General features: G+C 34.1%; 1 protein-coding gene across 1 annotated transcript; it reads left to right on the top strand.

Moving 5' to 3' along the window:
• Positions 1 to 5,326: 5,326 nt before the first annotated feature.
• LOC103706302 (tRNA(His) guanylyltransferase 1) lies at positions 5,327 to 11,049 on the top strand. Its single transcript, XM_008790363.4, has 8 exons — positions 5,327 to 5,458; positions 5,829 to 5,947; positions 7,346 to 7,477; positions 7,938 to 7,982; positions 8,130 to 8,299; positions 8,514 to 8,599; positions 10,195 to 10,302; positions 10,691 to 11,049. Exons 2-8 carry the CDS (start codon positions 5,844 to 5,846, stop codon positions 10,823 to 10,825), a joined length of 780 nt encoding a protein of 259 aa, XP_008788585.1. The 5' UTR covers positions 5,327 to 5,458; positions 5,829 to 5,843; the 3' UTR covers positions 10,826 to 11,049.
• Positions 11,050 to 12,107: the final 1,058 nt, after the last annotated feature.

The following is a 12,107-nucleotide window of genomic DNA, read 5'->3' as shown; positions in this document are numbered from 1 at the left end:
GTACCTTGTATCTAGGGAGGCATCAAATGACCCAGCCCTGCGAAGATGATGTCCACCACATCCTTCCAAATGCTACAGTAACAACAGCAGTAATAACCACACTCAACAACACAAACAACCAAAAGACTAGGACATCTTTTACTTCTATTTGCAGCGTAAGATTGCAACTCTAACTCTAAATGCTCTGGATCATGAAAAGCAAATGCACTAAATTATTTTGTCAATAACCCTGACTGATCAAAATGATGAAATTACACTATAATCAAAATATGAATTGGTGAGGAAATCCCATATGAGATCCAATGTTCTCCGGCCTCTGCATGTCCATTAAGTAATGACTTGGTATTCCGGTAAACCAAGCTAAACCAGTCAGCAATATAACCTCAAGTAACAACCAAATAAGCAGCAGGAAGAGTAGATTCTGAGAAGCCTCGATAGAAATATCATGTTGCCACAATGCTTGACATGTGAAGTGACAACATGCAAAGGAAATGGAATTTATCATTCTATCAAACCAGTATATGATAGCTCCGATTAGGTAAAAGGATCAGTGCAATTTGACACTTCAACGATACAACTGCAACCAAACAAAAGGATTCCATAAAAAATAGGAGGTTAAAAAAAATCATCGCTCTGATCACATCTTGCTTCTCAGAATCGAACCAATTATTCAAATCACAATATACGACAAACGATAATACTTGAAAGGAAAAGGTACCCCCTCGAAAAGAAGCAATCAGAACCCCTGCCTCTACATCATCTCTTTTGTTTGAATTCGATAACAAGGGCATCCCTCTCATGATGGAACCTAAAGCAATCATCAAGAATCAAGAACCATGAAACATCAGAAGTCGTCGTTCCCTGCACAATAATATATTCATCATATCCATGTAATAGAGAAACCCCCTGAAGTCAATCTGAATTCCGACCTCTAAATCATGCCTCTCTGGTGACATCGAGTATGAAACCTGAAGTAACATTGAATCGGGATCAAGAACTATCGGTATTATAAACACCAGAAACCATCATCTAGCTACAAAATAATGCTGCCGCGATGCTTTCAAACTGACCATGATATATTGAAAAAAACACTAAAAGCTCATAATCCTGCAACAGTTCTTCAACCAAATACAAGGAAATCCGGAACTCATACTGTCGGATTGGCAGCACTCCGAATCCAATTAAAACACATCACCGCTGATTCCTGTAGATTAACGAAGAAGCACTTCCAGTTTCATAAGATACCTGAACCACATAAATTCCTTTTGAAAAGAGGAAACCTAAATCACGAAAAACCGGATTCAATCCTCAAATCGACTAAGTCTCGAAGAACAAACAGATTCTAATTCTGTAAACCCTAAGACCATGTCACAGAAAAATACCTAACCACCGCAAATCTTCAAGCGATCTTCCAAAAATTTGCTACCCTAATTACTGCAAATCTTCAAGAAATATTTCCCTAAATAAAAAAAACAAAATCGAAGAGAAATTACTCCAACAAAGAAGGAGAAACGCAGTGAAAGAACAGCCGAACGACCACCAATGGCGCGTCGCGCGCCAGACGGACTGTGGAAAGCTGGAGTGGTCCGCTATTTATAGACAAGGTGGGGAAAGAGGAACGGCAGAGATTGAACGGATTAGAAGGAAGCGACGGTCAGATCGGGTAGGCGTTTCTAAAGGCGGTGGGAGTGGGTCAGTTTGTGCTTTCCAGGTCGGTGTCGAATTTGGACCGAGTCAAAAACGCGCTTCCGGAGCCAGCTCATCACTGAGATTTCTTTTTTCTATTTTCACCCAGTCCGGAGAAACTTAATTTTCTATTTCTGATCCCTAAGAATTTGAATAACAATTAACTTGTTGTCAACCGGTTATCCATGTGGATTATCAGAAAATTATACGAGACCGACGGTTATGATTTTGACTCTAGTTAAAATTGGTTAAATAAGCTGTTCTATTCAACACAACCATTGCTATTTACTAAGATGCAAAGGATTCAAGATTTTTTTTAGTAATTATATATAATAACTAATAACTATTGATTGTTGTGAATCACTGTTTAACTTTAAATATAGAAATATTTTAAACTTGGAATATATTTTCTATGGTGATTTTGAAATATATAATAACAATTATGAAAGAAAGTTCCTCATGTAGGATCTCAAATCTTCTTGCAAACAGTAATATCTTCTCTTTTAAATTTAGTACCGTTTTAGTTTTAAGTGACACATGAACAAAACATGTATGCTATACTCAATTTTATTTTATTTTACTTTATTTTATTTTTATTATTATTTTTAATAGGAGTTATGACCCGTCTTTTTGGAAGCAATTTGCATGTACAAATAAGTTGCATAGCTACAAAAATTTATAGTCATAAACATCACTATCAAATAACCTGTAGGAGGACCTCATTCAATTATGGATAGAAGTGACAATAGTTTGAGCCTTCAACAACTCAGAATCTCAACCAAAATGGCTAACTAGTATTATTTGGATTCGTTGATCATGTAGAAGTATTCAAGATCTATCTAGCAAATAACTAATATAGGACTAAACATATGCTCACACGAGTCCTCACATACTCTCTCGCTTAAGCCCCGACGTCCTCATCAGGTTAAGGGTTTAAATCCATTCTAATCCAATCATAAATAGCACGACTAACTCGTGGTCAACCACAATGGATCGGTGCGGCTAGTCCACATAGGTTATTAGCTGGGTCTGAAGTCAAATTTAGTCAACGTCCGTATCTATGTCCAAATTTAGAGTACAGATCTATTACATGTAACTAAAATGACTCAACTTGTGCTGAGTTATCCATTCTCCACATTGTACACACATATTAATAACATCAAGGTAGGATCCTTATTTAATACAACTCTTTATATTTGAGCATAACAATGATATCATTAATATGGTTCTTTATTTTTGATAATAAACATGACTCTTATTTAATATAGCTAGATATTTAGAATGCTTATACTCATTCATCAAACTTCCTACTCTTAATGAGAACTCATCATATTCTTCAAATTTTTTTTTACTCTTAATAAGTTTATAAAGTCAAAATGCCTTCAATTTTGATAAATAAATTTCTTATCTTTGTTAAATAATCCCTTATAACACATTTTTTAGTATTGTAGTAATTAGTTTTAATGTCAATAACAACCATTATTTTTATTTGCATCACTTTTTATTATTTAGTATTATTATAATAGCCATTACAATGATAATTTTAAATATAAAATTAATAAAAAATAAATTTTATAGTAAATAATAATTGTTATTTACTCTTATAGCTAATACAAGAGGAAGATAGGTTTATAGTCACTAATTCTTAATAGATTTTTGTTACAAGGAGTATTACATTGTTTGTTTTCTTGACGATAAGTGAATATAAGCGATAGATAATATAGTATGTTACTTCATCAATATTAAGTATTCATTATAAAAGTAGCAATTATACTTATATAATTAATATTAGTGTAATTGAAACTTGTGATTTATCTAATTAAAATGGATAAGTATTATACTTATCTAAATTGATATTACTATGTTGATTTAGATATTTAATGGAAGTTTTTGCTCAGCCATCATTAAAGTTTATTGCTTATTGTGCAACAAAAATTTAGCTATTAAAGCCATCTATTTATTATAATTTAATATGTTATTATATTATAATTAAAAAATATTTGGAAAAAGAGAAAAATTGTATCTACGAAGGATCAATATCCTATTAGGTTTATAATATGCGAACTGAACATTCTCTTTTTGTGCTGTGTCATATCATTTGATTAATTTTTAATTCTTTTGCCGAACAGAAGTTAGCTTAAATAATTAAGTTTTAGAGCATGCACTTTACTCAAAAAAGGGCATTTGAATCAAAACAACTTGAAAATATCAAGTATCTAATGCCTCATTATAACTTTTTTTAATTATTATAACATATGTGATAGAGAAAGACGAAAAGAGAGGTCTCTAATGCCATATCATCAAATTTATTATCTTTAATTTTCAAAAGAGGAAGAATTATTTTTGTCCTTGATAATGATGTAGATCTCGATTTATTAAAAGTTTGTTTGGTCAATCGTAAAGCTTTGAGCAACATCTCAAGGATATCGGGTATTACTCGTATTTTGTTATCTCTCTCTCTCTGTTTTTTTTTTTTGTTAGTTGTAGCTAGTTTTAATATATTTTATGAGAGCTGAATATATTTTCAAAAATGATTGACTCGTGCTTCAGCATGAGATAACTATTCTCTTACCAGATATTATACAATTGTGAAGATCTTTAATTATTTTTATTAGTTTGATCAAGCTAGTTTTTTACTAGGTATAAAGAAATATGAAAAGAAATATATCATGCTAATGCATATGTACGGCAATCATGTTTTCTTGTTGCAAGAGGGATTAATGAGAAAATGGGGAATGGCCAACGTCACCAATTATTTTAGGAGGTGAGATGATTTATTGATAATCTAATAAATTGGTATTGCAAGATCAATCTTATAATATCATCAACAGAACTTTTTAAATGTTCCAATCTTTCCCTCGTGGAAACTATTTATTTTTACATTTTTCATTGAAAAAATATATTAGAACAATGTTCTTTTATTCTTGGTCAATTGCAAAAGTAGATACTTTTATTTTCAAGTTATCAATTTTTTAGTGTAACGAATCCAAATAATGGCAATAACAATTGGAACAAAAATTGCATCAATATTGGTTGTTCAAAGCTTTGCGCAAATTCACATTATTTAGCACCAAAAACATTTCAAAAATGCTCATTTCCATTTAGAAACAAGATAAATATTAGCAGTGCATTAGAAAAAAAGACAAAAAAATAAAGTTCGAATTGCAAACACCAAGATACGTGGCACTAATGAGAATGTGCCTAGTGTCACGTACTCATAGCCTAAAAGCTTGAGCTATTGAGAGAAGGACTAATAAACCTACATGGCATCTTTTTTTATTAGTTAATGTGAAACCTCTCCGATCAAATCTTATTGGCTTCTACTCAAAAGAGGAGGATCAATCTATGTGCCTAAGTCTTTTTTGACCTTAGTATTTTCGGCGAGGGCATGCATAACTAATAAAAGTTGTGATCTATAATAGCCCCGATACTGATATTACTTATTTCGGACCATAGCCCAGGATGCTATTGGCACAAGCATCCACTCAGGCTGATAAATCTATATAGCAATTTTTTTTTTTGTTATATTAGTCAATGAGGGTTTTATGAAAGAGTCCGGTACAATTAAATGAAATCTATCGTCATGGGCCGGTCTGGGTTTTGGGCCTCAATGGATTCTCCTTCGACTAAACCCTAAACCCTATGCCGAGCCTCACCTCGTTCTTCTTCCACCTCCAGCTCCTTTTCCCCGTCTTTCTCGCTCTCTCTCTCCCTCTCTTCGCACTGCTACTATTCCCGCGGCTATTCATCGCGCCATCGTCTCCACGGCCAGGTATCAGTTCATCCTCCAGCCACTACGAGGGTCTCTCTCCTTTTCTCTTCTATCCCGCGGATCCCACTTAGGTTTATCCCTATCGCTTCTCCATCCCTTCCTTTCTCTTTTCCCTCTCTGCTCTTTTTAAAGAATGGATCCTCTCTCTCTCTAATCAACCCCGGTCACTCCATTATCGCATCTGGCCTCTAGACTTGTTCATCTAATTAAAATGGACATATATATGCAAGTGTATGGTATTTCAATTTCCTCTTGGTTGTCTATTGTAGCCTTTCTTTTTAGAAACTATGGTATTATGAAGATATCATATTTGAATAATTGTATGTTCGTAATATTTAGATTTTGGTTGGATGATGATGATGTCTTTTAGGTGTTGTTTCGTGAAATGGCAAATAGTAAATATGAGTACGTGAAGAAATTTGAAGATGATGATAGGCTGCCGCCTTGCAACTGGATTGTTGTTAGAATAGATGGATGCCATTTTCATCGGTGAGCACTCAATCCTTTCTCACGTAGAGAGTCATTACATTAACTATTTAGGAATTCAAGGTTTTGTAAATTATGTTTTTAAAGCCAGATTGAGTACAATGAGATCTACATTTTGTAATTTGATGGGTTATAGATAGTTTAAAAGTGTGAATGTGGGAAGAAGAACAATGTGCAAATCACGGAAGATTTTATTACGTGAATGCTAACTCGGTACACTGCTGTTCTGATGAAGTGGGGAAAAAACTTATTGAAAGCTTTTGCATAAAAATGTAAGGATCCACTAATTCTGTCCAAAATGGTCCAAAATGCTATATAACTGTTGTTAAATTCTGAAACAGTTCTGGGTGATTCATATTGTTTTAAGCAAAATGTTCTGCAAACAGTGATTTATGGAGGAAAGTTTGGTAAAAAGCATATAAAGTTTGCTGAACCATGGACATATATTCACTGCTGTTAGGGCTCAAGCATATCTTCCAGTAGTATATTATCTACAGTTGAGTAGGTTTGCATTTCTGACAAGATTTGATGTGGATCTTAAATGTCTAATTCTCCAGTTTTGAGATGATATACTGACATGCTCAATTAACCACATTCAGAAACAACTTCTTAGCCAAGTATTGGTTCATATAAGCTTTATTTTTTGAAAGTTAAAATATCTTAGCGTATGTCATTATATTGTCAGCCTATCTTAATAAGTGTCTTCATAGGTGTTCATAAGTGGAGCTTTTCTATACCTTGGGTGTAGCTTCATTAGTTTTCTGTTGAGAGTCAGGCAAAGGTATTTCTTTCTAGTGTCAGTTTGTTAATGTAGAACTTTAATAAGTCTGCTTATCATTTATTATGCAAGATTTGCTTCTATGATCTAGTTTTGTTTAGTCTTCTGTTGGGAATCTTGCAATGGTAATTTTTTATGGAGTTGGTTCATCAGAACATGATAAGATTGTGCAGGAATTTATTAATTCCTCTTCTCATTTCAGTATGCAGGTTTACTTCTATATACCTTTCACTTTTATGTTGTCTGAATGCTTTGTTTATCTAAGACGTAAATATCCTCATTCTATTAGCAGTTAAACTATTTACCCTGAAATGAACACCATCGTATATTCAGATTTCTCTTTGTTAGTGTTGTAGTGAACTTTAATGTCATATCCTGACTCGTGTGCTTGACATGGTGGGCTAACAATAGCTTAAATCTATTCACTACCAACCCACATATAAATTATCCAGTATTTGCAAAATGCAACCTTGTTTTAGAATAGAGCACTTGTTTTTATTTATTAGGTAGGGTAGGGTTTATGAAGCCTGTGCTACTAAGTTGGTTAGCTTCTAATGCTTTTGCATCCACCTCCCTTTATTACATTTTTGTACTGTATCTAATGCTGATCTAATGTTCCATAGGTTTTCTGCAGACCATGAGTTTGAGAAGCCCAATGATAAGAATGCTTTGAATTTAATGAATTCATGTGCAGTGTCTATGCTAGAGCACTTTCCTGACATAGTTTTTGCTTACGGTGTCAGTGATGAATATAGGTATGACCTTTACTTGATCCAAAAAATTCTCTCATATAATGATACAACGACAAACAACCATTGTCATGCCAGTGATGATCTTTCTTATTAAGCCTCTGTAAAATTCTTCCATCAGTTGATTCACTGGCCTGAATTATTTATTGCAAAATGCTCCAAAGAGAGCTGTAGGATTCCCCATTGCTTCTCCATATCCCAATATGCTCCTTCCTACGTGGTGCAGCAAGAAAGGCATTGGTAAGTCTGGTCCCTTCTCCAACAGAGAGCCAGCCCTGTGAGTGGAACTACATAACAAATGTCCCTCACATGATATCTGGCTAGCTGTGTTTGAATTGAACTACAACCATGCAGAGGGATAGTTACTTAAAGAAGATGGCATATCCTGATACTGCCAACAGATGTCTTGTATCACTTTGTCTATACACCATCTGAAGCTTATTACTCTGATATGTCTTTTGTGCAGCTTTGTCTTGAAGGAGACAACTCAGTTTTACCAAAGAAGGGCAAGGTTCTCTACTCTCTCACTTTAATGTGCAAGACCTAAAGATTCAAAGATTTATGCTATAAAATAATAGTTGATATAGATGATCAAAGGTTCTAAAGTTGAAAATGTCCTATGACAATGATGAAATGCTCTTGTTTGATGAGAATGCAGCAAAATACTTTCCCTCAGTGTATCATATTTCACCTCTCTGTATGTAATGAAGTGGAAAGAGTTCTTTCCCGACAAAGAATTGAAAGCACCACCTTCTTTTGATGGGCGAGTTATATGTTTTCCAAAAGCAAAGATCATCCAAGATTATCTTGCATGGAGGCAAGTAGACTGTAAGTGCCACATAATTGAATGCTTCCTCATTCCAAGAACTTGAAATGCATGCACATGCATCCATATATGCATGTATGCATGGAAAGCATGCTTTACCAATTAGAACAGTCTTTAATATGGTTATTACTACTGTAAACACGTATCTGAAAACTCAATGTACTGTATTACAAAAACATAAGCTATTGTGACTTCATTTCTCCTCGTATTTTGTAGGTCACATTAACAATCAATACAATACCTGTTTCTGGAATTTAGTTAATTCTGGGAAGACTGAAAGAGAAGCCCAGGAGTTTCTAAAGGTACCACATATATATTTTCTCTTTATTCAAATACTTCTTATTTTGTTTGAATTATATAATTAGTTTGTATCTGTTACTCTTGCAATTTATTTAATTTCTTTTATTTTGCTTTGTACAATTTTATCTTCTGTTATTTATTCTTTTAACCAATTTGATAGCATTCTTGTGCTCATTTGATGAAAATTTGTAGAACATCATCGCTAAATTCTGCTTGTAAGAGTATGCTTAGTGTTAATATTATAAAATACATTAATATATTGAACTTGTTTAATGTTTCTGTTCATAGTTTCATTGGAGCTAGAGAGTTTCAACCTAACAATTCATCTTACTCTTGAATAACCATTTTGTTACTATCTTTAAACTCACGGCCTTAATTTATCAGATTTTTGTATGAATTTCTTTAATATTAAAGTTGCAAAATGATAAATATTGTTGGCTAATGAAAAGGTGAAGCAGAGTAAAACCAGAGCGAATCCCCTTAGTCCAACAAAGGCACTCCTGCTTTAATCTTCTTTCAGTAATCACCCCTGACCATCACTGAGAGGCATGGTGAAGGGATATCACCTTGCCTCACTTCTCTTGAATTTCTAAAGAAACCTTTAGAGACACATTTCTGGTTCAAATGTTTTGATCCTAGAGAAGGTTGGGGATCTCTACTTCTTGTCAGACCCTGACCCAGATGGCATGCTCATAGAAAAATGACCCCTCAAGTCTATCGTAAACTTTCTCCACATTGATGAGAACTATAGGCTTCATTTTGCTGACTGCAAGTACATGGGATAGAGCTGTTGTTGTGATGCTTATTGCATACCGCATTATGTTCTGAAAGTAAGCGAACTGTGAAGTATTGCCCAATTAGCGATTTCATATCCTATATTTTGAAGTATTGTCTTGAACAGAATGGTCGAGTTGGATGTATTCTGCAAATATTCCATAGATCGATCAAGATAGTTTTCTAGTTTAACTTGATCATTAAATTAGCCCAGACAAGTGTTTGCAATCACAAATGAATGGAACCTGAAGCAGTGGTTTGCTTGTTCTTAGATATGGTTTTCCATTACTGATGTGTTAGTAAATATTGTCAGAGTTGAGTTCTGATCACAACCTTTGGGTTGATGCTGATGTCCAGCATACTGCCAACATGCTCGATATGCAAGCCCCAATTTTGGGCAGCACCTTATGAATCTCTTATAGCTCGCTTAAGTTTCAAGAATATACCATCCATGCTCTTTACTAGTCATGAAACTTTTGAATGTCCCTGAAGGGTTCCTTTGAGAATCCATACGAATAACTTTCTAAGGTGGGAAGTATAGGATTGTTCTTGTCTATAATTTTGGTAGACATACAGGATCGTTCTTTCATCTTTGTCATTCATTTAACACTCTTAGTTTAGCATAGGGATTAGGGACTACCATCTTATTACAAAGCAATTCCATGTCTCTTCTTTATACTCTTATTCCATGTATTGTTTATCATTTTCTTTCTTGATTTCCTACCAATATTTACATGACTTAGCTCCATTTTATCATGACATGCTCAATCTTGAAATTATTTTCAAGACCATTGGGGGTATTAATGTCACTCTCATTCTACAGGGGACACAATCTAAGGATAAGAATGAGCTGCTTTTCCAACAGTTTGGTATTAATTACAATGACCTGCCGGCTATGTTCCGAAAAGGATCGTGTGTTTACAGAGATAAGGTAACACTGCATAAGAGAACTTGCACTAGTCAATCAAAGACTTCTTTGTCTCCCTGATGTGAGCATGATTAAGACAACACTACACTTGAGCTCTTGCTTTGCAAATGTTTTCATCAAATGGGGTTTCAAATGCTTTTATATTCTTTTGATGCACCCATGTTATCTGAACTTGATAATGACTTCTCCACCTTTTAACTATACGGCTATATCTTCAACTCTTTGCAGAAATTAGCTTCTCAGTTTACAATATTGTCGTATACAATTTCTTTATTAGTGAAGCTTATGTCATCTGAGCTTATTAAGCAGTAGGACACATCAGCTTTCTTTGACTTTGTGTTGTTGGTTATATGTTTGATGTCACACTAATTGTACATATTTAAAACTCTAGGTGGAAGAAACAGCAAAGCTGGATAAGGGTGGAAATTCAATCAAAAGAACTCGGAATAAAGTGGTACTTGCACATATAGATATTATAGGGCCCAAGTTTTGGAGTGAACACCAGTACATTCTTGAAGAAGAATAACTAACATGAGCAGTTGACTCTTAACCCGTTGTTTACTTATATACATGTACAATAGTTGATTGATTTTTCTATTTTAATTGTCGCATGTTATTGAGGTTGATAATCTTAGTGTGTTATTATGGAACACTCTCCAAAGAAATAACAATTATATCAAAGTGAGGATGCTTAAATAGGAATTTTTGGTGAATGAGGATTTTTTTTTAACCATTAAAATTCTCACTTCATGCACGGTCTCTTAGACTCCACAAAAATTTCTGCTGTGGTATAATTTTGGTTCTGCTTTTAAACTTGAGTAAATAATGCAAAGGTAATTGCAGTACATTTTATCGTATGAAATGCTTCTATGGATGAATAATGGCATAGAATTCTTCAGCTATGTCGACGGAGGGTGGTTAGTAAAAGCTGCCCTCCTTTCAATTTCAGACTCTAGAGTTGTGGGCCTTTGTAGGTTTGCTCAAGATTAAAGGTGGGAAAGGCCTAATGGACCTTTATAGATCTGTTCCGCAAATTAGCGGAAGCTACAGGATCGTCCCTTCAATTTTAACAGGTAATTGATATTCTCAAAAAAGCATTAATAGGTATCTGAATGCCAGTTTTTGGTCCTTTGCTATTAACTGCATGCTTGAAACTGCAGAGAGGGGATAAAAAAAGATATGAGAAGGGATTCAATCTTCAAACCTAAATTTCTAAGATGTCTTACAGGAATCGGGCTGTTGGCCTGCTCAGATATTGGATTGATACGGGCCAATGGAAAATCCAGCTCAATCTTGTTGGCTTTTTTAAATAAGCTCTAATTTGGATGGTAAGCAGGACCCTAGTCATCAAAACTAGGAAGATGATGCCCCATTAACTAACTGGGACTTCCAATACTTGGAGCAAGTGTCCTGGTATGTTTTCCTTCCCCTGTAATCTTTGTTGTTTCTTTCTACTATTGCTAGCTTTAGAGTGCCTATCACTATTTTGTTGACCTTTGTTATTTAAACCATGGTTAGAAATCGAGGAATTTGATTGTGCTTATCTTTATGGATTTATTAATTAATTGATTGGTACTATAATATTTTCCTAACTCTTATTATATATTTATATATTTATTTTGTCATGCAAAATAGGCATTGGTGAGTCCCCAACTTAATTCATTTCAGCAATCAACAATAAACACATTATATTTTCGTGATAACAAAAATATAATATTTGTATAAGATATCAAGGGAAGTCCTAACTAATCTTATTATTGTAGAAAATATCCAAAGAGGCCCTTATAATTTTAAATTCCAATTCTAAG

Source organism: Phoenix dactylifera, chromosome 3, assembly GCF_009389715.1.
Source record: "Phoenix dactylifera cultivar Barhee BC4 chromosome 3, palm_55x_up_171113_PBpolish2nd_filt_p, whole genome shotgun sequence".
NCBI lineage: Eukaryota > Viridiplantae > Streptophyta > Magnoliopsida > Arecales > Arecaceae > Phoenix > Phoenix dactylifera.
Note: the sequence above shows the minus strand (reverse complement) of the source record. Positions and strands in the feature narration are given on the sequence as shown.